Genomic DNA, 27,136 nt, shown 5'->3' with positions numbered 1-27,136 from the left:
ACTGCTAAAACATGGCTAAAAGCGGGGCACAGCAGTCAGGTATAAAAAGTTAGACTTAAAAAACAGATTTAAAGAGGTGGGTAAATACAGTTTTTAAAACGATTAGAGCTCCCAAGACATGAAATAACAGCCCTACAGGCCCCTCTATATTATTATTATTAGCCAATATCGTAAATATAATCAGATCAAAATAGACATAAATATGATAACGCAGACTCACACATCAACATACAACACAAAGGTGTCCTGGCTGGCCCACAACTATTATCGATAGCTATCTAGGGTCACGTCGGCAACAACTGGGATTCTATTCTCTTTATTACAAGCCAGTGTAATATCCAGATGATTTGAAACTGTTTCTTTAAGGTCACATGCCACAAAGATTAAAGAGTGTCTGTGTTGTTTTTAGATGGCTACCCTCGAGATGAAATTGTGTACAAGTGGAGGCGGAACTCGGTGGAGACGTCGGACCAGAAATACTGGCGGCTCTACCAGTTTGATTTCATGGGGCTCCGAAACACAACCGATGTATTGACTACAACTGCGGGTAAGGAAGGACATGTCATTCATATTAATGACTGCAGACATTACTTCATGCATAGGTTCACCATAAATGTCATCAAACAAGCTGGAGATCCATGTAGTGCCTTCAGGCTGGAAGGGCAAATAGTCTTTTTCACCAGCATTAATCAGTTAAATTAAAGATTAAAGGCAAAGTTGAATTATTCAGTCAGGTTCACTTTGCAGACTCTATCATACCGTTCTTGCTTGTTGTTTGGAGGATACTGTCGTAATATTGTCACTCCAATAGGTTCCACTAATTACACCCACGACTGGCTTCGTGTGGGACAGTTCCTAATTCATTTTTAATGCTGGTTTTAATGGCTGATTAAGCAGAGCATTATGAATGAGGGAGATGAGGCCCAGAACATGACACGCTTATTGTTAACCTCTTTGCCTCCACTGCACTGATCTCCTGATTTGGCTTTCAAAGAGCTTCCCACATGAATATTCCATTTCGTTTTGATCCCAGTATAAAAAAGGAGCACTACCAAGGCCCAAATATTGGGAATTGGGAGAGAAAGACGATGACCAAGGGCAGTGTTTTTCAGACTTGTTTTAGTGAAGTACCCCCTGTGGAATGTTTGAATTTTTCAGCCAAGTACTCCTTAACCAGAGAAGCAGATCTTTGTTATTTTTGGTTTGAAAAAACAAGACGCCATTGTAGCATCACTACCTCATTTAATACTGTCCAAAACAGTACTCATTTGTAGTGATCATTCATTTATTCATTCATTTTCTACTGCTTATCCTCATGAGGGTCGCAGGGATGCTGGAGCCTATCCCAGCTGTTTTCAGGCGAGAGGCGGGGTACACCCTGGACTGGTCGCCAGCCAATCACAGGGCACATATAGACAAACAACCATTCACACTCACATTCATACCTATGGACAATTTGGAGTCGCTAATTAACCTAGCATGTTTTTTGGAATGTGGGAGGAAACCGGAGTACCCGGAGAAAACCCGGAGAACATGCAAACTCCACACAGAGATAGCCGAGGGTGGAATTGAACTCGGGTCTCCTCGCTGTGAGGCACTTGGTAGCCATGCATATTAGTGATCTTGTTTGAAATATTTGGGCATTAAAATACGTACGCCGCTTATCCTCACTAGGGTCGGGGTTATGCTGGAGCCTATCCCAACTGGTACCCATAGGTATGAATGTGAGTGCGCTGCTGGTGACCAGTCCAGGGTGTACTCCACCTCTCTGTCAGCTGGGATAGGCTCCAGCATACCCCCGTGTGTAGTGAGGATAAGCATAGAAAATGGATGAATGGAATGAACCTTGGACAAATATGATTTCCTCCATTTTTGTCCATTAGAAAATCTAAAACATTTAGAATTATTTATCAATCACCAATGTTAACGATTATAAAAAACAATGTCAACGAAGTAGACCCAAAAAAAAACATAATTGAAAACATGACCTATGCCAGAGGCAATAAAATTGAATTACGACAGATGCTGGAGTCCCACAGAGTAAACCTCATTGTTCTGTGAAGACAAACCTCCCAACACCTTCAAGAAAATCCATCTCTTTCTTATTTATGACTTCACTTTTGTTTTCCCTGTCACTCGTCAGAGCGCTGTCATCTCACGCATGATAATTAGATCATGCGGATGAAAATACATGTGATTAATTCACATCGTGACCAACTTGCCAAATGTTGTTTCTCTTTCTCCTTCCTACTCCATTGCACATCTTTCCCTCCGTTGCCTGTCCGTCCTCTGTATGTGAGCTTTAGTGACAGAAGTGGACACTGGGTATTTCCACCCACCACCTGCAGAGCTACTATTATTACCAATTCTTCAAAAGTCCCCCAGAAGCTTCTATTCTATCTCTTTGCGATTCAGAAATACTGCTCTCCCTCGTCTGTCATTGCAAGACGACTGTGAGACATTTCAAATGCCTTCTTGTGCGTGAAGCCTCTCCACATGTGGGGGGGGGGGGTCTCCTAGAGATACTCAGCATTTAGAGAGGCACTCAGTCACTAAAATGTTCATTCACTTCCTTTCGTGCTTCACTAGATGTCCTCTAGTGAAGCTCTCCCGCTCATCAGTGTTAATGCGAGAATGCATATTATATGGAGCTTAAAATAACAGCTTCTAAATGAAATCGGTGCTTTGCTGCTTTTATAAGGAGAACAGTATTGGAGTTGTTAGTCTGACATTTGTCTGTTTATGTGGATGCTGTGATGTGAAAATGCATAACTTCTAGCTTTGTGTGTTTGCGTGTGTACACATACACTATATACTGTATATTATCACATACTACAGTATTAATTGGCCCTGTACACTAGAAACCGCCCATGAATGATACGGGAAAAGGCCGAAATGATACTGTGTCAAAGCCCAGGGCAGTGATACTGATAAAATATAGAGTTTAACCATGTCCAGTATCAGCCCCTGTAGCTGTCCACTCAGAGCGCGCTGCTCTGGTATCGTGCCCGTGAAACAACCAATCAGAGAACAGCGCACGAGCGTGAACACACACTATAAATATTCCTAGAGCTTCTCCAGTCACCAAACTTGATTAATGGAACTGTAATTGTCCGACATTGATAAGATAAGACTGTTGATAAAATATTATTGTTGAAATATTTTTGCAATTATTGTGTTTACACTGTTTAGATATAATACATGTAATAAACTGAACATTTTCTGGAAACAAAATGGTCTTTTGATTAAATAGTACGTGATAATAAGCTTATGATTAAATAGTATGTGATAATAAGATCATCACATGGTTTGTCTGGTATCAGGCCCATGTGGCAAACCATGTGATAACCTATAATTATATACTCAAATCAACAATAAAGGACTGACCAAGCTTCAGGGAACATGGTCCATCTCGCCCATTATGATGGATGTGCGATTTATACTTGTACAGTATATGACAGTACATCCTTTGTCAAAACTCTCTTCTATTTTCTACATTTTCAGGCGAGTTTGACAGTAGTTGAGTGTTGGAGACGTGTTTTACTCATCTTTTCCCTTTCAAATGGCCTCATGGCAGCACATCACAAAGCTCCTTTTTTGCGGAATACTTCCAACAGTGTAGAACTTCAACGTCAAGGTCCTACTCTAAGAGGTCATTACCGCGCTGCAGTCAAGTGACTGTTGCAATTAGAAGCCTTTATACATCAACTTTCAAATAATTAGCAATTACACTGTCACTGACTACATAAAAGGGAACTCGGACTCAATTAAACATCTGATTTAATATTAAAAATTGATTCATCCTAACTGAATCCACCATGTTTATGTGACTTACTCTAATTTCCTTCCAACAGGAGACTATGTGTTGATGACGGTGTACTTTGACCTCAGCAGAAGGATGGGCTACTTCACCATCCAGACTTACATCCCCTGTATTTTGACTGTGGTCCTGTCCTGGGTCTCCTTCTGGATCAAGAGTGACGCCACGCCGGCGAGGACGGCCTTAGGTAAGCTTTCGGTGTAACGCGCCTGTGCATGACCGCTCTGTTTTAGCATCATGCATCCCATCAACTGCTCAGTAACTAATCATTTGTTTTCTTCTGCATGTTGAAGTGTGCTGCATGTCTGCACTTTGTTCATTTGCTTTCCTGTGGATGATGATGTTGTCCTTAGTGATCTTATCGAGGTGAGTGTCCAGTGAGCTTGAACGCATGAAGTATGTGTACACCCACAATGTGTGTCTCTGAAAGAATTTCACTTGATGTGCTGACAAATAGAGTTTTCATTTTTGTGATGCACACTGCTTCTGTATCGTTGTAATGAGCAAATTCCAGAAACCAATTAATTGCAGACATTCTGGAGAAGAAAGGTCAACATTGTAAATACCACACTTTGTACAAATGTGATCTATCTTCCAATAAACTGCATATATAACTTTACACCCCATAGTCACCTTTACGCTCATATTGCCCAGCAATATATTAAACATAATAAGAGAAAATATATATAAATATACATTAACATTCCAACACGTTAGAATGGTACTTCCTCTCATCATTACAACATTACTGACACCTGGTGACCAGGGTAGAAGACTACATATCATTACAGCCTAGCCTTTGGTTTGTTTCCCTTGTGGCCTTCAAATATAGTTCTTTGGTATTGAATGAGCTTTCACCATTGTGATGAATACAACTGAACAGTCATTAGCATGCGTGTGTTAACCACTTGGTCAATAGTTTAATAAGGCTAAAGTAAAGATCCCAGAGCCAGACCAAAAGGTTTCAGTCAGCAAGAGTTTTTAAAAATGCCGCATATAGGAAAAAAAACAAGAGGATACAAAAAATGAAAAGGGCATGAAAGAAAAAAACAAGAACTAATAACTAGGGAGTATATGGTGCCGTCATGAGGAGCTTGGAGGATGGGAAGCAGGAAGTAGATTACACTGGCAGGAACACACAGAAGATAGAAATACATGAAAAAATACAAGAGTATACCCTGCAGGATTTTTAGGCCAGATATAGATTGTGATTATGGTTATCGATTAATCAAAATGTGTACTCAAATGTATCCATCCAGCTTATTAGATTCCTTATATATTGTAATCATTTTGGAAATACTCAGGGCCCCACTGAGCCTCATCAGTGAATGTCACAGAAATTCACCTAGAACCTCCCTGCGGCAATAAAGAAGACAGTCAGTCCAGATTGATTGGAAAACTTCATCACAGACTGACTCGTCGTGGAGTATTCACTGAGGCATCCCTGTTTTGATTTTAACCGAAATTGACTTTGATTTGGAAATGATTTCATGGTAATTGAATTTGTGCTGAGCTGATGCTGCCAGCCTCAGATGTTTCCGTGTGTTTCAGCCTTTCGTCCTCAAGAAAACATCGTTTTATGTGGAAATGTACTCTACTACTCATCTGTCACTATATCGAGATATGGACTTCTGATGAGTATGTGATGTGTTGCCATGTGAATATCCATTTTTAAAGTAGCCATGTACATGTATTGTCCATATGGACTTCATCCCCAGTCAAGCCATTTTCAAGGCAGCAAACGCTCCCAGCACACGGGAGGTGGTGTGATACACGACCACAAGCTGAGAAAGGCTTGTGATCTCTTTCAGAGAACACAACAAACAGACAGCACTGGGAAGCAGAGTGTCCCACTCCTGATAAACATCCCCATTCAACTCAACAACCCAAAGTCATTTACCCTGTCCTCTCCGGTACATCGCCTCCATTTTCAAGTCGTGACAGAGAGCTGATCTTAAGGCTAGAGGGCGGGACGCGAGATAAGAGAGGGAGGAAGAAAAAAAAGGCAGGCATAAAACAAGGATGCCAAGTGAAGTGTGGCCCTTTGACGCCAAGCGACACAGACAAATGTCAGAAAGAGGGAGGCGGCTCACTCCAATAGGGGAGGTGATGATGCCGAATCCCACCCTCCGAGCCAGCCAGGGCAACGCCATTTGACAAGCTGCTAACATCCCCCAGGTGGCATTTGTAAAGAACCGTCACTTAGCCACCACTCCTCGAAGCAGGACATTTGGGGAGCAGCAGGCTGGCAGTAGAAGAACCGAGCTGGGGTTGATTTCCATTAGACTCCAGTCTGTGCAAATCAGATGGCGCTTAGAGAAGCAATGGGAATTAGACCTAGCTCATGACACAAAAACTGTCGATGTACAGTCCAAGACAGACAAGTAAACATGCAATCATGACATCTTGCGAAGTAGTTTAGCAGATTATTAGAAATGCACTTTCATAAAATGCCCCTAAAATAAGGAAAATGGCCACCTTGCATCATCTATTATAATACTGGTGCTAATATTACTGCTAGTTGCCGATGCTTGCATTAACTTCACTACGCACTAAAGTTTCAGACAATATTTATAGTGCTGTCAAACAGTTACAATTTTTAATCAGAATAATCATAGAGTTGCTGATTGCTTGTTTTTTGGCATGTTTGTTACAATTAAATCTATCAGATCACAAAATAAATTTCAATATTTCTCGATGACAACACAACTGAACACATTTCTTAAACCTTTGGGACTCCAGTGAAACACAATGAGACCGTTATCCACAAATGGCAAAAACATGGAACAGTGGTAAACCTTCGGCCAACCAAAATGACCCTATCGGCGCAGCAACGACTCATCCAAGAGGTCACAAAAGACCCCACAACAACATCCAAAAAACTGCAGACCTCATTTGCCTCAGTTAAGGTCGGTGTTTATGACTTTAACATAAGAAGACATTTCCAACACGGAAACCACTGAAAAAAAGAACATTAAGGCTCGTCTCAAGTTTGCCCAAAAACATCTTGATGATCTCCAAGACCTTTAGGAAGGACAATATCCGGCCATCTGTTTGTGACCTCATGCTCAAACCAACTTAAGACTTTGGAGTGGCCTTGTCAACATCCTGACCTGAATCCCATTTAAAAAGCACTTCATGCTGGAAAAGCCTCCAATGTGGCTGAATGACAACAAATAATCGTAACTGTGATGTACTGCACTGCAGATGGATTAATTGCGTTACAAATTTTTATCAGATTAATAACGATCATAGATTAATCCACCCTAATCCACAAAATTTGACTAGGTGTTACAATAAATGTGCCTTGATGCCATCCATGTGTTTTTTACCACCGTGGCTTAAACATCAATGACACTTCTCAACTGAGGGGTGAAACCTGCACCATCAAAACAACAATAAATTGTCCTTACGGTTGCTGCTCTAAAGCCAAGATTTTCCGGGAAGAGCCATCATTCACACAAACACTTGTCCGCGGCGACACGTCAAATATAGAGCTGAAGCGCTGACAGTGTTCCTCTGGGGATGATGGCACAGAGATAAACTCAGGTGGTATCGTTCCTTTAAATGGGGTTACAAGGAGAAGTGGGAGCTTTTTCTTTTTTCCGCACAAGCGTGTAGCTGTTTTCAAAGGAAAAAGCAAAGCAGTGTCCCATAGTCAACACATGAACGTATGGTTGAGTAAACACACTTAAAGTTCAAGGGAATTAATGTCAGACTGGATCCGCATGACAGATGTGGCTTTAAATCACCACTGACCAGATTAGATTGTGGTTGACATGTAGAACCTTTATATCAGTCGGTTGAACATTATTTAAATGTGTCATGACACAATTAGCATAAATAAGACTTTCAATGAGAAGCCAATGGCTGTGAACCTGCCGCTCTTCTTAATGAGAGCTTGGTGTAACCCAGAAACAAGTGAATGTACAAAAAGACCATTATTTCAATGAAAATATTTCAATATTTTCAATATAATCATAATTAAATCATGGATGGATGGATGTAAACATTAATAATAACAACTCATTTTATTTATCGGCATATATACATATACAGTGAAGAAAATAAGTATTTGAACACCCTGCTATTTTGCTATTTCTCCCACTTAGAAATCATGGAGGGGTCTGAAATTTTCATCGTAGGTGCATGTCCACTGTGAGAGAGATAAACTAAAAAGAAAAATCCAGAAATCACAATGCATGATTTTTTAACAATTTATTTGTGTGATACAGCTGCTAATAAGTATTTGAACACCTGAGAAAATGAATGTTAATATTTGGTACAGTAGCCTTTGTTTGCTATTACAGAGGTCAAACGTTTCCTGTAGTTTTTCACCAGGTTTGCACACACTGCAGGAGGGATCTTGGCCCACTCCTCCACACAGATCTTCTCTAGATCAGTCAGGTTTCTGGGCTGTCGCTGAGAAACACGGAGTTTGAGCTCCCTCCAAAGATTTTCGATTGGGTTCAGGTCTGGAGACTGGCTGGGCCATGCTAGAACCTTGATATGCTTCTTACGGAGCCACTCCTTGGTTTTCCTGGCTGTGTGCTTCGGGTCGTTGTCGTGTTGGAAGACCCAGCCACGACCCATCTTCAATGCTCTGACAGAGGGAAGGAGGTTGTTCCCCAAAATCTCACAATACACGGCCCCAGTCATCCTCTCTTTAATGCAGTGCACTCGTCCTGTCCCATGTGCAGAAAAACACCCCCAAAGCATGATGCTACCACCCCCATGCTTCACAGTAGGGATGGTGTTCTTCGGATTGTACTCTTCATTCTTCTTCCTCCAAACACGCTTATTGGAATTATGACCAAAAAGTTCTATTTTGGTCTCATCTGACCATAAAACTTTCTCCCATGACTCCTCTGTATCATCCAAATGGTCATATGCAAACTTAAGACGGGCCTTGACATGTGCTGGTTTAAGCAGGGGAACCTTTCGTGCCATGCATGATTTCACATCATGACGTCTTAGTGTATTACCTACAGTAACCTTGGAAACGGTGGTCCCAGCTCTTTTCAGGTCATTGACCAAGTCCTGTCGTGTAGTTCTGGGCTGATTCCTCACCTTTCTTAGAATCATTGAGACCCCACGAGGTGATATCTTGCATGGGGCTCCACTCCGATTGAGATTGACCGTCATGTTTAGCTTCTTCCATTTTCTAATGATAGCTCCAACAGTGGACCTTTTTTCACCAAGCTGCTTGGTAATTGCTCCGTAGCCCTTTCCAGCCTTGTGGAGGTGTACAATTTTGTCTCTGGTGTCTTTGGACAGCTCTTTGGTCTTCGCCATGTTACAAGTTAAAGTCTTACTGATTGTATGGGGTGGACAGGTGTCTTTATGCAGCTAACGACCTCAAACAGGTGCATCTGATTCAGGATGATACATGGAGTGCAGGTGGACTTCTAATGGGCAGACTAACAGGTCTTTCAGGGTCAGAATTCTAGATGATACACAGGTGTTCAAATACTTATTTGCAGCTGTATCACACAAATAAATTGTTAAAAAATCATGCATTGTGATTTCTGGATTTTTCTTTTTAGTTTATCTCTCTCACAGTGGACATGCACCTACGATGAAAATTTCAGACCCCTCCATGATTTCTAAGTGGGAGAAATAGCAAAATAGCAGGGTGTTCAAATACTTATTTTCTTCACTGTATATATGCCGATATATATATATATATATATATACAAATATTCTTAGTCAAAATTATTCACATTTAAGCAGATTTTATGTGTTTTTTCTGCCTAAATAAGGCAACATTCAAACATGGCTAAACATGGCTGTCATGATATGTACAGGGGTCACTAGGTGTCAGCAATGTTACTGTAATGTTCGGTGTGACGCACAAGCACCAGACTTGCTTGTCGGAGCAATATGCTTTTATGGTAAATTAGAATTATCACACAGCAAGCACAATAATTTACTACTAACTACTACCCATGCTAAGCCGAAACCCTGATGTCACTTCCTGTTTGCTGCCCACTCAGCTACTATAGCACTCCAACATATTTATAGCAACACACACTTGTATTTATACCTTAAATATGAGTCTTCATTAGCACTTTCATTGAATATTACATATTTACAATCCAAAGGCAAAACTGGTAAATAATGGAAGCACATCATCACATGCATGCCGATATCGTTATTGGCAGAAAAACTGATATCTCATGTTTATGCCAATATTAGCCGGCGGACATCCCTACCTTTAAATAAAGGCTACATCACTTTATGTTCAGTAAACTCCATTCTTTCTGCACTTATATTTTGACAGAAATATTGTACTGAGCAGCCAGAGCAGAAATGTAACACACAAATGTAACGATATGTGTATATATCTGAATCGTGAAGTAATGTTGGCCCGAAACGTGCATCATGCCATGGCTGCATATTGTCCAATAAGAGGTTGTGATGAAACAGAAAACAGCATATTTGTCCTTGTAGTTGCTGTGATCACACTAGCTAACTATACATGTGCTCTGGCATATGAGCCGCAGCTTTTCCTACACCACAGGTTGTTTTCAGTAGCCTGTGCAGACATGGCATCACCACGGTTGCCATGGCATCACACAGAGACGATTCCCAAAGAGTGAATGGGACCATGAAAATGAGATTAGTGGTCTTCATTTGATGGAGAAAAGCTGTAGTGCACGCAACACTGGACCAAACACCTTGCATGTGCACAGAGTTGAGAAGGCAGACGAGACTTGTTCATGTACCTTAAATGTAACGAGTGAGGACGTGCAAAGACGCGCGCGAGACCAGAGTAGCTTGAAATAGACTCGTCTCTATGGAAACGATGGGTGAAAACAGCACCATGAACAACATGTAGGAGATGAGGATGAAAGAGGCTGAGGGAAGAAGAAGGGCACGGATAAGACGCGGCATAAAGAGCCACAGATGACAAAACGGGCCGCTCGTGTCTCGGTGTGCGACTCCACCGCACTCTCTTTCTTAACATCACTCACTGAATGAATCGATTTAACTCCACTGAGGCCGTACACAGTGTCTTTAACAATGGCATGTGATGTGCCAGGTCTAATTTCGAATCATTTAATCCAACAGGTTCAATCTGTCCCTGCAGTGGCAGCAACACAAATGTTCAGATGACGTCATTATCGATGTGGTGAAGCGTTTGCAATGCTGAGCGATAAGGTTGCAATTATTAAGTATGACAAGAAGATCAAGACAATACATGCTTTTTGTACACAGCATACAAGTCTTAAAAAAAATCTGGTACATCCTCAGTTCTCTGATACATGCCTATGTTTTTTTTGTTGTTATGAAATGTGTTGCAATTGGCAACCTAACTCATGTTTTGTTGAAAGTTTAGCATTTTAATATTAATTTTAATTTAATACTACACGTAACAAACTAGTAAGTTTGCCGCATACTACAGTAAACCTCGGATATATCGGACTCGGATATATCGGAAATTCGCTCACAACGGACAGATAAAAAAGAACCAATTTTTCTGTAATGCATTTCCAATAAAAATTCATTGCATATATTGGATTTTTTATAACGGATTTCGCCTATTTCGGACAAAATCTCCAGTCCTGTTCCAATTTCCCTCGCATATATCGGATGGCCGCATCGTGTCTTTCTCCTGGCTCCAGATTTAGGACAAATATAAAAGTGAGTGACATCAATAATACTAGCACAGCAGTGAATGAGATCTTAACCTCACTATTGGAAATAACGTAGGCCTGACGGGCGTAACAGGGCCTAGCTTAATTAACAATTTGTTATGCTCAGAGTCCAATAAAGTTAAATTCTCATTACCTTACGTCTCTTTTCATTGCCCAGTCCAGGTACATTGGAAACATAGTCAAGGAAGTGCCTTTTTATAACGGATAAAATCCGATTTACGCATATACCAGATATAAATCCGGTATACGCATATAACAGATTTCACTTATATCGGACAAAACCTGTGGGAACAATTGAATCCGATATATCCGAGGTTTACTGTAATGTCATTCTGCAAAATAAGGCTCCATGGGGCCAATGAAAGTTTCAATTGCTAGCACTTTCATAAAGAAGGTGAGAAACACTATTGAATTCGATCTCACTAAACCAAGGTATCACTGCATGTAATAATTTATAACTCAAAAGGTTATGAAAGAACCTCAGTATGCAGTATACGTTGCATCCATGTGGGGAAAAAGTTGGCTCACATCTTGCATTGACCTTACCAGGCATCACCACCGTGCTGACCATGACTACGCTGAGTACCGTGGCTCGGAACTCCTTGCCCAGAGTCTCCTATGTGACAGCAATGGACCTGTTTGTCACCGTCTGCTTCCTGTTTGTGTTCGCCGCCATGATCGAGTACGCCATGCTCAACTACTGCTCCTATATTATACGTAGACCCCCGGCCAAGATGCGAAAAATGGTAAGCTTTTTATAAAGACAAATAACGAGCACAAAAGGTTGTGTCCTTGCTACCTGTGATGGGTCTACGCTAACCAATTAATTGCAGATGTCTGAATAAAAGACCCAAAGCAGCCTCCTCAGTGGTCGTGCCATCATTGAGCGTGGTTGCGTGGGTGTTCACCAGTATCTCAATGGTGGCAGTTCATGTTATCATTTGGATGGTAGCATGAATTGTCAACTAAACAATTCATACAAATATTGAGCATGAACAAACATTTTCGATAAACTGCTGTGTTGTCTATTTTGATTTTTAGTGTGTTGGTCACGGCCGCCACTGACATCATCGACTCCCACTCTTTTTAAGACGTCTGCAACATTGTTGTACTCGCATCAAGGACAAGCCATGACTCACTTGTTGTCTCGAGGTTCTGGGTTCAATGTCTACCCACAAATAATGGAACACAACAATTATTGTGTGAATGCCGCTAATCTTATGCGGAGAGGAGAAAGCAATACGTTTTACAAAGTCTTGTATGTATGTTGGTGTTGTTGCTTTGTCTGTTGTATATTCCCCTTCTCTCATGTGACGCCATCCACGATTGTTATGAAATACACTCATGCATTCATCAACATTAACACCCTCACTTTTAGTACAGTGGAACCTTGATTAGCGTCATTGATCCATTCCACTTTAACCAAATCAATTTTTCCCATAAGAAATACTCCAATTAATCCCCTTCAGAAAGGTTGTTTCCACATATTAGCAAGCTAGTGGATTGCTAGCAAGGACGTTTTGTTACAAAAAGACATAAGAACACAGTTGCACTCACACAGTGTATGAATAATATGACAAGACGCACTTCATATAGGAAAATGTAGACAAACGGAGGCAAAAGTTTGGTATGATCATTCCACATTCATCGAAAAACAAACGCTAATCGACATTGGCATTTCAGTTGCATAGCAAGTCTCATCATTCACGCGCCATTTCAAAAGGGATTAAAGATCAAAGCTGTGTTCAGGTTTTTTGCTTTATATTTTCCCAACAGTGGTTATTTTTGCCATTTAAAAAAAATTGTATTTCTACAAACTCCGGTTTCCTCCCACATTCCAAAAACATGCTAGGTTAATTAGCGACTCCAAATTGTCCATAGGTATGAATGTGAGTGTGAATGGTTGTTTGTCTATATGTGCCCTGTGATTGGCTGGCGACCAGTCCAGGGTGTACCCCGCCTCTCGCCCAAAGACAGCTGGGATAGGCTCCAGCACCCCCGCGACCCTCGTGAGGATAAGCGGTAGAAAATGAATGAATGAATGAATGTATTTCTACAATATATCCCCGGCCCACACTTTGGATACCTTTGCTCTAAAGCGCTGACACAGCATCTAATCAAATGTCTAAAAATGTCTAAAAATGTCTCCCTGTTATAGGCATATGCATCGTTCAGCACGAGTCACCCACCCCATCGGCCAATGATGCCCACCAGCAACGCTCTCTTCTGGCAGGACTATGACGATGACTGCCTGGACCAGTGCCTGGATGGGAAAGACTGCAAGAGTTTCTTCTGCTGCTACGAGGAATGTAAAGAAGGCGGTTGGAAGAAAGGGCGCATCCACGTCAACATCGGCGAACTAGATTCATACTCACGGGTTTTCTTTCCAACGTCTTTCTTGCTTTTCAACATTGTTTACTGGGTCAGCTACCTGTATCTCTAGATGGATTCTGAGGAGGATACTCGCTACGTATAGGGAGCATCGGAGGAGGAGACATAAACTAGACTGGACCGGCCCTGTTCATGACTGAGCAGACCACAGACATCTGAGTGGCACTTCAGTATTTGGGTCCACAAAGCGACAGAGCACCCATAGTGCCTTCTTTAGAAAGGGTGCAAAAGGCCACCGCAGCGTCGTTATTTTTATTAGCTCATCCATCACGCCGCTGCATGCCGAGCTTGTTTTATTCCTTGGTAAAACAAAGCTGGTTCTCACTGCAGGATACGTTCAAACGTTCACCGTGCATTCCGTGGCACATTAGAAATAGTCGCAGAATTACGAGTATTGTTACGGGAAGCCAACTCATGAGCAGACAATGCTGCATAAATACAAAGGGATCTTTTACCAAACTTGCTGTATTTTGTAGTAGTTGTAATACGAGTTTTGCATCGAAGTCCATCCACATGCCCAGTTCATTAAAGTCGATACATTTTTTTGCCCCTGATGAAAAATCACAGACTGTAGGTGCTGTAAAATAGGTTCGACATATTGTGGTACAAAGTAGGAACTGTGAACTGTGCAGAGAGAGAGGTGTTGAAAAATGGATGATGCCGGATGGTCGTGGAGGGAGGCCCTCACACGGCAACTGCGATGTAAAATTGATGCCACGTATGGAAACATGGACACGTGGAACCCGATTTAACTGTTCTGTTGTGTTTTGGCAGTTATCTGGCACATAAGCTTCTCATAGTGCATTTGGAGAAAGGATTTGTTTGTCCGATTAATGTTTCCTTTTTCATACATATGGAATGTATGTTAGAGGTTCCGTTTGTGAGTTTACGATGTATTTATCGGGCCTCAGCACAAGTTTCTGTCCAGAGGTACTTAGTTTGTAAGAGGTGTGACTTTCGGTGTTTGTCTTTTGGCCCACAGACTCTCCCTTCACCTCTGATATTTCTACTACACTTTATAAGTGTCCAATTACATCCAGATACTCTAATAAAAAAACAATCACTATTTTCTACGTACGTTTTAAACCAGTGTTTACAAAGCCACTTTGAAATCTGAGCACTGACCCATGGTCAGTGTTGGCGACCTCATCACCCCTGTTAAAATACTGGATGACACGATATTTCCGTGGACAGGTATTTTTCCCACTTTTTAACGTCCCACTTCGTTTCACCAGAGATGGTGGGAAAAGAAAAAGCTTATGGACGTGTACTCGCAAAGGAAGTCTTTTATCTTTTAACAGGATAATAGTATGTTTTCTAGCGTGTGGTACAATACTTGTATGAATAAATCATTTTGGTCAAGTGTACTGTGACGTTTCTGTGTGAGAACTTCATATTTTATCACATTTTGTTAAGATTCATTCAAACAAAGCGGTTGGAATGTGCGTCAACAACTTGATGGCATCGTCGACGAGGACTGATGGCGATCAAGCAGCACGTCAACAAAGGGATCCTACAGCGTTTACAAGGAGAGAGCCGTAACACTCTCGATGCCGTGAGCATCCGACAGTTCCTGACCGAGAAGAACATGCTGCCTACTCGCCCGATAAGGGATGAGGAATGTCATTAAAGGGACCCGTTTTGAGGATGTGGACGATATCGAGATGACCGTGATGACGAAGTTGCAGCGTATCCCCAGCCAATCCTTCCAGAAGTGCATGGAGGCATGATGGAGAAGGCTGGGAGAGTGCAGTAGCCTCCAGTGAGATTACTTCAAAGGGGATAATTTGTACTTTAGATTTATCTATTGATTTTTGGTACCCACTATAGGCAAGTATAGTATTGCCTGCTACCAGTGTGTTTATGAAGAGAAAATCCAATGTGCATTTCACATTTGAGCCGTCTGGTGTTGCATGTCATGAAGTACTCTTGAAGAAAGCTTGACTTAGAACCAGAATTAAACATCCCTTGTGAGAATTCCCTCAAAGGAGAATTGATACGAGTGTCAGTTTGTGTGCACAAATGCATTTATACACATGTATGCCTTATTGCTTCATTCAGAGAGTATGTGTATCAGACAGGAGTACATCAGTCAGCATTATGGTCATGGGGTGTAAACATTGATGGCTTCCGTTTGCAATAATCTACTATGTTAGTCAAGCTATATAGTTATCTAAATCAGTCTACAACACATTATCATATCATTTACTACGGAAAATAACTGTTTCTTTTTCTTTCTTTCTTTGTATCAGCAGGGGTGTGTAGTCAGGGCCAGCAAGGCCCACAAAAATAACATTAAGGCTTAGCTCAATTTTGCCAGATGACATCGTCATCCGTTAGAGCTGCTGTAAATGTAACGCTGCATTTAAGACAAAGAATATCATAACGGTAAAATATGGTGGTGGTCGTGTGATGGTCTGGGGATGTTTTGCTGCTTCAGGACCTGGAAGACTTGGTGTGATAAATGAAACCATGAATTCTGCTGTTTGTGACTTTAAACTGAAACCAACTTGGAGTCTGCAGCAGGAAAATGATCCGAAACACGCCAGCAAGTCCACCTCTGAATGGCTGAAGAAAAAACAAAATGAAGACTTAGGAGCAGCCTAGACAGGGTCCTGACCTGAATCCTACTGAGATGCTGTGGCATGACTTTGAAAAAGGCGGTTCATGTTGGAAAACCCTCCAATGTGGCTGAATTACAACAATTCTACAAAATTAGAAAGTCAAAAATCCTCCAGAGCAATATCTGCAACAATAATTCATCCAACTCATGGATTTCAACTTATTCTGTTTGGTGGATGCAAGCATGGCTGATTTGTTTGGATTTCAAACCATTTTTTCCACAATGGAAATAGAAATAATCTGTTTCCAGGTCAAACAGTCACAATCATAAAAACAACCTGTATCGTCTTGATATCTAACATTAATATCAAGAATTTGATGTGACATGTGGTACCTTTGTGGAGATTGATTGGTTGCTTTGTTATAAGAGACAACCCCGTAGAAAAAAAAATTCTTCCATCTGGCGCTATTGATTACCGACAAAGGGAAGAAGACGAAACATATACAATACGTACATCTCATTGAAATTCACCTTCCTCATTAACGTTCTCATTGTCTGCTTCCATTACGCAGATAAAACCTATTATTCACTCCATATTATGCCAGATCCTGTCAACACAGCAGACTGTTTAGACGCTTTCCAGCCTTCTTTCTGGAGACAAATGAAATATTTAGGCCTCATTCCTGATTGCTGAAGTCACCCCGGATGCATTCTTTTTTCAAAATGCACACAGCCTCTCTTTTTGTGTCTCTTTGTATTTTTGTCACAGGCGGGCTCCACAAACATATGCTGTTTGTCTGCATGCTCCATGCACTGCAGCTAATCTTTAGGAGGCAGACACCCCGCTGACAGTATTTATACCCCAATCAGATGACTATTCAGCCGCTTTCTCTTTCTGCCCTTGCTTCTATGGGAGTGCGGCATAAATCAACATGAGATCTGCATTAGCGTGCATCCATGCAGGTGATAAATCTCCGTATAACCGTTTTTCCCAAAAATTCACTTCAATGGCATGTCTGTCTAATAACCCCACTTGCAACATTGTTTGGTCAAGAGTGAACAATGCAGTGGTTTTTTTTTTTCAAACAGCTCTGTAACTTTATCAGTGAGTCCACATGTGTTTGATGGACAAAAGATAGAGTAAGGGTTGGAACAAGCGTCGTGGTAATAAGTGGAACTTGCTAGATCCTTGCTAGTTCCTAGTCTTTACAGACAAAATTTATAGCTGCAAAGTGTGGAGGGTGTCATGAAGATTTAATCTCTGCTTTTTACAGATATTGTGGTCCTAAAGGCTTCTGCGTCTGCTTCAATTTACAGCGGAGTGTGAACCTGCCAGTGTAACCCGCCTGGTCCAGCTAAGTTTCCACGTTCCAATCAGGGTTCAAACCAGGGTTTACAGAGCTAAAAGCCCTGGCTGTCAACTCAATGTCCAACATGACTCTTAAAGCATCAGGGAATGATGTTTACCAAAGTACTTTAGCACTTTACATTCACCCCCTATACCTCACTCTTATCTGGGTCACAACACCAATGTAATCTGCCTGGTCCATCGAGCCCCTTGTTCGGGCTCGAATAAAGGTCTGCAGATTGAGAGTCGGGAGCCAAAGGCATCAAGCCAAAAGCCCTGAGCTGTCAAATCGATGTTAAGCGTAACTCAAGGCATCAGGGAGTGAGGTTTACCAACATATTTTTGCACAACTACACCAGCTGGCATCCGTGACCCAAGGAATAGAAGTCCTACTTCTAAATTTGAGGCCTTCGTGCTCAGCTGGAAAAAGGTTTCTTGCGTCATCGCTGGCAGTGAGTCCTTTTTGACAAGTAAGTGATTGACAGACCATTGCCGCTTCTGCAGTATTCAGTATTCATCTGCTGCATAGACTGGTCTGGTCAAGAGAAACTTGCGAAAAGGCAAAGCTCTAAATTTACCGATTAATCTACGCTCGTACCCGCTCCTCTGGTCAAGCATTTTGGAACGGAGGTAAGACAAAGCTTCCACTAGGGAAAAACCGTGAACAGAACCCAGACTCAGAGACACAGGGTCCAGCTGGAGTCTATCCTTGCGTGGGATGTAGAGTACATCCTCAGCTCTTGACTAGTCAGTGACAGGACTGACTGAATGGGGAATTAGCCAGTAACCAAAACAACAGACAAGAGTACACATAGGTAAACCATTAAAGGCCATACAATATTAATAATTAAAAGTTACTGGACTTTTAACCTTTAAAATATACACTATATACGTAAGACGTAAGCAGAACCATAGGTCACATGAATTATGCATTGAGGAGTTCAATGGAAATTAGGAGGCCTGCTGTTCAGGTGTTTTTTTTTTTTTTGATTGAAGTCAGCGGACCTCCAAGTGGTGAACTACTCACAGCTGGAGTCCTAAATGTAAAATGACAACAACAAAAAAAAACAGAATTGCTCTTGGAGGAGTTACACACATGTTTATTTTTCCCACTAAGCCCTTGCAAACCATGACTTCACCACTGGCAACTGAATGAAACCCGCTTTGCCACAACTGGCTGAATTTTTCATTTCCCATCTTATCAAGAATGCAAAGAGTCTTCAAATATTCAACATTGAAATAGGCGACATATCCCACTTGGAATAATCAGTTTTAAATATAGTCAAACCTTGGTTTTTGAACAACGCAGTGTTAGCATTTTGCATTTTCTGCCAAAATGTTGTTGTACACTGTCTGAGGGCTGGTAGGCTTAGGTTATAGGTATCGTTTTGCCAAATCGAGCACGCAAACAAATTTGCAGACTTAAATTTTTACAACTGCAACAGTTGCCAGTGTATAGAATATTATTAGTGTTGTGATTATTATTGTGTCTCATTTGAGATGAATCAAACCTGCAATAAAAACCTGTTCTTCCAGCAATCAAGTCCGGTGCTTGTCTTACTGAACATTACAGTAACATTACTGACCCCTAATGACTAATGTGAATACGACAATCACAATTTCAATACATCATTTTAGTTCAAATCTAAATGGGCATGCAACAGCATGTTTTATTAATAAATATATTTTTGTAAAGACTGTGACAGTGTAGCGAGGGATGTCAGTGTGGCTAATACCGGATACCTCCCTGTTTTCCGAATATAATTCTTTCCTTCTCTGAGCACATACCATATTAATTTAAAATACACTTCCCTCCTCGATATTCCTCTCATTCCATTCTCATTAGTGCTCATTGGATTGCTTCACAGATGGGATGTTGTGCTGGGATTACCACGGGTTTCATAGACAGCATTTCCTCATGTTGAATTGGATGACTATTCTACCGGAAACGAGAACTACTGACACAATATTTATAATTTTATGGACCGCACATGCATCCTACTCTCCAGATACCCATGTAGCCAAAGTACATGTTCTGCAAGTGGTGGTCCGCTGTCAAAGAAAAGAGAGTGAGATGATGAGGATAATAGATGCACCGCCATTGTTTGGATGTACGTAGTTCAGGCCTGCATAACAACATATTACCTGTAATTTACACATTACAATAGAGCTATTAGCCACTATTGTTACTAGCGCATCTCTTGCCCCTTCATTCCCAGCATGCAGTTTAAAGCCATTCTCTCGCAGACTTTGGTTCTTGAGGCAAACGGAGCACTATTTCTGACTTTCTTTTGTTTGTCCTTAATTATCAACATAAAAAAATTAGTATAGCAAGTGCACTATTTCTTCATATCATAGCTTATACCAATGGCCTTGGGTCTTTAATTCCTCATCTATTCTTATCTCCTTATTAGGTCATTAGAGACTGCGGCACTAATGCAATTTTCAAATCCTGCAGGTGGAGATTTAACGTGCATTTTATTTGCTCAAATGACTTGTCTTGCTGGGTGAGTGCATTTGAGGGATCTCTCATCTGTTGTATCCTGAGGAAGTGGCCTTGATGTAGTGCTCCTCAATTCCTCCATTTATTGTCATCGTAATAACGATGTGCAGAATTTGTCATCGGTGTATTGATATTAGCTTAAGTGGTATACTGTTATTCCTGGTAGGAACAGTCAGCTCTGTATTTGACAGGAGCCAATCAGGAGCTATGGAAAAAGCTAACAGAAAGTTTGCCAAAACATTCAAAATTGCAGGATGTCATTGTTACAAACATTAAACTCATCACACACTCGAACGTTATACCTCAGAAATATAGAAACATGTATCAATACGACTTTTATAAGAAAACCCACCCCTAACATTTTAAAGTGTTCCCAGGAGAGGAGAGCATAGAAAGCATACAAAATGGGGTTCAATGCTGCTTCTGTCCACCAGAGGGAGCCCAAAGGACCCGGAACCCAAAACTAAAAGAGGGACGCTGACATCATTGCCGCTCCCCAATGAATGACACAGTCTTGTGCCTTTTGAGTATTAATTTGCTGTGTGATGAATTTAGTGCTGTTAGTAAAGTGTGACTGTGAGTCACTGTGATGACTCATGATTTGCTCCTATTGTTCCCTCACTCACTTGTGAGGGGCAAAGTATATAAACAATTATCGGGAGTAGTAGTGCTGAAGTAAAGGAGATGTCATGAATTAGATATGCTTCTGTATAAACCACAGGGTTTATACAGCTTAAATTACAATTTAAGAAAAAGGTAGCGGTTTATACGCAGGAATTTACGGTAATCTGATGCACAATTGTCAAGATGAAGTCTACCTGAAGGGTCTCACCCCCAATGTGAAGCCCCTTCAACTTGTCACCATCTATGGCAGGATGGACTGCAGCCCTAAAAATGTAGTGTGAACCAAACCGATACCTTTTTCGGGAAAATGTCTCCATGTTACTTTCACATTGACATATACTGGCCTCGTGCTGTCTTAATGCGCTCTTCTCTCAAAAGTGCAGTTGAAAACACACACCTTTAGAAGTCCACACAGACATACACTCTTTCCTCCATAGTGATTTTGTTTCCTAAGCCATTATGTGAGGAAAAACCTTGTATCCACACACGTCATATAAAACCATAGCAGCACAAGAAAGACAGGTGAAGTGGGCCCACTGAATCCTTGCTGAGTTTTTCAGAACTAACAGAACAGTTCTGGGAAATACGGATAAAGAGAGCTTTTCTCCCTTCTACTAAATCTACAGCCCTTTGTGTTGATGTTGCCAAGAAAAAGTATAAACAGAGTGATAAGGGCTACCAATGAGCAGTCGGCTTGGGAAAATGCATCTTAGCACTTGAATGAATGGGCTGCAGGTAAACAAAACTATCCTTTAAGAGTCATTCCAACAAAAACCTGTCCACACTAGATAAATGTGCTTTTGATAGCATGTGCTAAATTGGCTTATCAGTGCTCAGAATATGGCCATTTTGCCATTTTAAGATAAATAAATCAATTCTTTGCTGAAGCTACTTGATAGAGTACGACATCTCCGGTGGCAGGAAACATTAAGATAAGAGCACTTTTGACAGGAACATTTATCATGCAGGAGTGCAATCACACGTAGTTTCTATTATTCTTCTCACACGCTAGTATACATGGGTACACTTGGAATCAAGCAGTATTTTCCATGCTGTTTTTCCTTTTGCTTTCATTGTCTTCCCTCAGGTAGGCCACCTTCATTGAATCATGCATGACTACTGACACAGAACTAATTTTTTCTGGCTAGCAGAGCAGGCAGCAGTGAAATGATGTAAAAAGCTTGTGCGTCTTTATTTTTAGGGGAAGTATCTCGACTTTTAAAAGAGGAAAGAGATTTAGAGAGCGCAGTTGTTCCCTAATGTAAACTGGTTTAAATAAATGATGTCCCCTCTTAAAGGACCTGCGCTGTTAACCCTAACCACTCTTTTTTCCAGTTGAAAAAAAAGTATGCTTAAATGGAGCAGATATGCGTCCCGTGTCATTTGTACAGCAGAATAAATGACTAGATTGAGCGGCGTAGTCATTTGAGTGGTTCAAAGGTTCTGTGTCCTTGGACTGGAACACTGTTAGAAGCTACTTTCCCTTATCATTCCAATTCTTGGGTGTATTTTTTTGTTCTAGGTTTGGCAGATAATCATTGTGATAATTATTGTGAGCCAGGAGGGTGTATGGGAGGAAATCACATGTTAATTGTTCTCCCCCCTCTCCCAAGACCACCCGTCTTCTTTTCACAGCAAACTGCCTTAATTACTCATTCTTTTGGCAGGAGAAAACGTGCAAATAAAAAAAAAAACACTTGGAAACCTGAGTGATGGCTTGATGCACATTGCGTTTCTGTCATATGTTGCTCTGGTTCTCAGGGGGAACAAGAAGACTACCATTTTGTTTTCTTTTCAATGTTTTGTTTCATATTACTCTTTTGAACGCATATTGTTTTGAGAAGCCAAACTCTTTACTTAAGTGGCCTCAGCAACTAACCCGACCTACGTTCCTCATCACAGAAATCTGTGGTGGGTAAGTTGCCGTTGATGGGCAACACTGGTGGTGGGGATGTCATACCAGGACAAGTAGGTCCGCATTTAGTGCAAAGTAAATGCACTAAATGTAAAATAATGCAAATTGAAAATCACAGCTGTCAATATCATGAGGTGATTGTGCAGCCCATAACCAGAACTACCATGTGGCCCATAGGGAAAACCAGTTTCATTAATCCAGTATTTTTTATAGAGAGAATTTACACCAATAGATGTCCATAACAACAGTTATTATATTTTTTCCTTTAATATATTATTCTTGTAAGCCAATAACAGCATGTGTTAATTTATTTACACTAAAACCATGCCTGCGAAACAATAATACACACTACTTCCGGTCTATACCGGAAATATATTTATGTTTTGCGTTTCGACAAAATAATGAAAAGTATTGTCCATAGAAAGACATATATACAGTTCATAAATGTAACATTTTAACGATAACAAAATCTAAAGTTTTTAAATAGTTTTGTAGTTTTTTTTGCGCAATCCAAAACAACTGACGTAATAACGTCACCTCATGGTCAGTACAGTAACGTGACGTTTCGAGTCTGACACGCACGACGTCACACGGCATGATAACCATGACCGCTTCATACATGACACAAGAAACGACATAAATAGAAGCAGACGTCTCTCTGCGCTCCTCGCGTTCGCTAATACGTGACCGCTTCCGGTGACAACACTCCCCAATTACGTCACGGTCCCTCACGCAACCAGAGGCAGTCGCGGCACGTTTTTTGACGTTCCGCGTGTATGAAGGAGCCAAGTTCCCCTCTGACACAGGATGGCTCTTTTGCGATTTCTCAGTAAGTGCACGTCCTTGTTCGAACGTCCCCTATGAGAAAGTAAATTACTCAGTTACAAAGTAAGTCTGTTCACCTTGCAAAGACTCCCTCCTCCACGGAATACCCGTCTGCTCTCATACAAAGTAAGTATGTCAACCTTTATGCTTGCAGCAATGCTTTCTGATAGTGGCCACGGTGTATTGTGCATAATAAAACATGAGGATAATAAGCACAATATTGTCACATAAAACGAAAAACTACATTTCAGTTATACTTGCAGGAGTGGGCGGATCAATCTAAACAGCAATAATAGCGACACAAATTTGGTATAAATTTTAAACTGTTTTTAATTTTGCCTACAATCTTAACCTGTGCTTTATACTGATTAGTCATTATAATTTAAAGGTAGTCATGAAGTGATTCAATGGTTTTGAAAAATGTCAAGTATTTGTCTGAAATACTACTGAAATTACTTTCTATAGAGCCAATATTAACATTTTCAGTTATAAGTATAATAAACTATAACTTATTATGATTTTTGTAACAGTAGTAGTTACTGGTAATACTTTTCTTTTATTGTATGCATGCTGTTAATTTTATCAACATTTCAGATTTTTTTGTTATGTTATGCCTTTTTGGTCTGTATATTTTTTAGTATTTCTACAATGTTCCAGGGGCATAATAAATAAATAAAAAAGCTGTAAATAAGTCCCTTGCCACTTTGAACGCTGTAGCTTCATTGTTACTAACAGCATGTGCATGGATGTCAATGTGGCTTGGCGGTGTATTATAAAAATTTAAATAAAAAATTAATAGGACTTGCATGAAGTTTCAGAATGATCAGTTTTGCTCCAGCACTTCTTAAAATTGTGATGTTTACAGGTCTGAGATTACTCTGCGACTTCTCCTTTTAAGTCTCATCTCTCTCAGCTTCATAAAAAATGGTGAGCTGATGCCAAGCATTTTAAATGCTGCATGATGTGCCTGTCTAAATATGAAGGACTGTGATTGACCCCTACCCTCCATCCCACCCCAACAGCGTGAGTGTATTTCCGTGCACGTGGGTCAGGCCGGTGTCCAGATTGGCAATGCCTGCTGGGAACTTTACTGCCTGGAACATGGGATTCAGCCTGATGGCCAGATGCCCAGCGACAAGACCATTGGTGGTGGTGATGACTCCTTCAACACATTCTTCAGTGAGACAGGAGCTGGAAAACATGTGCCCAGGGCTGTGTTTGTGGACTTGGAGCCCACTGTAATTGGTAAATATCCATCAGTGATCTCACTAAGTATGGACTCTAGTGTTCCGGACTAATGTAAGCATGCAATCTCCTTAGATGAAGTCCGCACTGGAACCTACCGTCAGCTGTTCCACCCCGAGCAGCTGATAACTGGCAAGGAGGATGCTGCTAACAACTACGCCCGTGGACACTACACCATCGGCAAGGAGATCATCGACCTGGTCCTGGACAGGATCCGCAAACTGGTGAGAAGCCTCAAACTGAGGTGTGAATAATTCCAAGCTTTAATTTGGACTTGTTTCCTCTCCGTCACCAGGCTGACCAGTGCACCGGCCTGCAGGGCTTCCTGGTGTTCCATAGTTTCGGGGGTGGAACCGGGTCTGGATTCACCTCCCTATTGATGGAACGTCTGTCTGTCGACTATGGCAAGAAGTCCAAGCTGGAGTTTGCCGTTTACCCATCTCCCCAGGTGTCTACTGCTGTGGTGGAGCCCTACAACTCCATCCTGACCACACACACCACCCTGGAGCACTCCGACTGTGCCTTCATGGTGGATAACGAAGCCATCTACGATATCTGCCGCAGGAACCTCGACATCGACCGTCCTACATACACTAATCTAAACAGACTCATAGGTCAGATTGTGTCCTCCATTACTGCTTCCCTTCGTTTTGATGGCGCTCTAAACGTTGATCTGTCAGAGTTCCAGACCAACTTGGTGCCATATCCTCGCATCCACTTCCCCCTCGCCACCTACGCTCCCATCATCTCTGCTGAGAAGGCTTACCACGAGCAGTTAACTGTTGCTGAAATCACAAATGCCTGTTTCGAGCCAGCCAATCAGATGGTGAAATGTGACCCTCGTCATGGAAAGTACATGGCGTGCTGCCTTTTGTACCGTGGGGACGTGGTGCCCAAAGATGTCAATGCTGCTATCGGCACCATCAAAAACAAGCGCACCATTCAGTTTGTGGACTGGTGTCCTACTGGCTTCAAGGTGGGCATCAACTACCAGCCACCCACCGTGGTTCCTGGGGGGGATCTCGCTAAGGTCCAGAGGGCCGTGTGCATGCTGAGCAACACCACTGCAGTGGCAGAGGCCTGGGCCAGACTTGACCACAAGTTTGACCTCATGTATGCCAAGCGGGCATTTGTTCACTGGTATGTGGGTGAAGGCATGGAAGAGGGGGAGTTCTCCGAGGCTAGGGAGGACATGGCAGCTCTGGAGAAGGATTATGAAGAGGTCGGTGCGGATTCCATTGATGACCAGGGAGAGGAAGGAGAGGAATATTAAAGAGTCATCTGTATGTAAAAAATTGACTGTTCAATTATTATGGATGAAACAAGTGTTCTGTTTAATTTTAAACGTGATACTAAATTTTTGCATTGCAGTGAATCGTACAATGCAGCTGTATTGCCGTGAGGTGAATGTAATATGCATGAATAAAGTTCAAAGTCATTCAATTGCATTTTTTGTTACTTTGTATAGTTTGGTACCCAATATGGCACTTTTTTCTTAAAAGTGAACTGGTTGAGTTGGACAATCTCACCACACAATCATTCCATATTTAATTTAGGACCCAAAAAGCCTCAGGCACTTTGAATTCAGGGGAATAAAAATTCAGCACACCCAAGTTATCTGCTCTGCTTTCCGGCCAAAGACATTTGAGCTGTCTGGGTGTATGTTTATCGTTGCTCCATTTATAACAGTTTACCAAATAACATGCAGCGTGGTGTAAATAATGTATTGCAAAGGATATGCTTTGTTCAGCTTTCAAATTCAAATTCTATACCTACAACCTCTGTTGCAAGTAGTGTAGGCAGTGCACAGAAAGCAGTGAAATACACTAAAATCCAACTGGAGATGAAAATTCAACACTAGTTAGACCTGCTTTAAGACGTGAAAAGTGCTATTCGGTGTTTGCCTGTCATTCCTCTACATTCTTTTTTACCTCTCATAAAACGTGTTTATTGCTGCTCTGCTGGTGCCTGGGAAAAGCGCACAGGAAAAGATGCATGTATTTATTTTTGAATACACAATAAATTATGGCAACAATAAAATGAATATTTGTTGCAGGGAGTTTTAAGTCCACATTCCCAGAAGTCAATGATTGTGGTGGTAGATATGGTCCATTCAGATATTCTTTGCCCACAAACTGAACTGCAGTGTAAATAAATAAGCGTGTGTTGAGCTACAGATTCGCTTTCTCATTTTATGCATGGATTGCATCATGGAAACATCTGCTGCTGTGATTTAGTCGC

The 27,136-nt window shown here is 41.3% G+C and overlaps 2 protein-coding genes across 6 annotated transcripts in view; both read left to right on the top strand.

Annotated features, from left to right (window-relative positions):
* The window catches only part of LOC131104811 (gamma-aminobutyric acid receptor subunit gamma-3-like), a 54,088-nt gene extending 38,772 nt beyond the window's left edge, over positions 1 to 15,316 (top strand). The window contains exons 7-11 of one of the 5 annotated variants that reach the window (XM_058052360.2): positions 410 to 547; positions 3,855 to 4,007; positions 4,114 to 4,186; positions 12,031 to 12,227; positions 13,640 to 13,786. In XM_058052360.2, coding sequence (XP_057908343.2) covers positions 410 to 547; positions 3,855 to 4,007; positions 4,114 to 4,186; positions 12,031 to 12,202 — 536 coding nt within the window. In that variant the 3' untranslated portion in view covers positions 12,203 to 12,227; positions 13,640 to 13,786. Of the gene's footprint in view, positions 1 to 409; positions 548 to 3,854; positions 4,008 to 4,113; positions 4,187 to 10,894; positions 10,995 to 12,030; positions 12,228 to 13,639 lie in introns of those variants that run through there. The other 4 variants (XM_058052358.2, XM_058052361.2, XR_013629818.1 and 1 more) reach the window with 4 other exon arrangements.
* A 9,330-nt stretch (positions 15,317 to 24,646) lies between these two features.
* tuba8l2 (tubulin, alpha 8 like 2) lies at positions 24,647 to 26,308 on the top strand. The gene is made up of 3 exons (XM_078796536.1): positions 24,647 to 24,895; positions 24,971 to 25,119; positions 25,191 to 26,308. The coding sequence occupies exons 1-3, from the start codon at positions 24,775 to 24,777 to the stop codon at positions 26,166 to 26,168; spliced, it is 1,248 nt and encodes a 415-aa protein (XP_078652662.1). The 5' UTR covers positions 24,647 to 24,774; the 3' UTR covers positions 26,169 to 26,308.
* The last annotated feature ends 828 nt before the right edge of the window (positions 26,309 to 27,136 follow it).

Source organism: Doryrhamphus excisus, linkage group LG15 (genome assembly GCF_037039965.1).
Source record: "Doryrhamphus excisus strain RoL-2023G ecotype Guam linkage group LG15, RoL_Dexc_Guam_v1.1, whole genome shotgun sequence".
Taxonomy (NCBI): Eukaryota; Metazoa; Chordata; class Actinopteri; order Syngnathiformes; family Syngnathidae; genus Doryrhamphus; species Doryrhamphus excisus.
This window is presented reverse-complemented; position numbering and strand designations above follow the sequence as displayed.

Bases quoted from the DNA above. Each gene is read 5' to 3' on its own strand.
- tuba8l2 (XM_078796536.1), top strand. From the start codon at position 24,775: ATGCCCAGCGACAAGACCATTGGTGGTGGTGATGACTCCTTCAACACA. The intron at 24,896-24,970 runs GTAAATATCCAT...CAATCTCCTTAG, and splicing joins CTTGGAGCCCACTGTAATTG to ATGAAGTCCGCACTGGAACC. The intron at 25,120-25,190 runs GTGAGAAGCCTC...CTCCGTCACCAG, and splicing joins TGGACAGGATCCGCAAACTG to GCTGACCAGTGCACCGGCCT.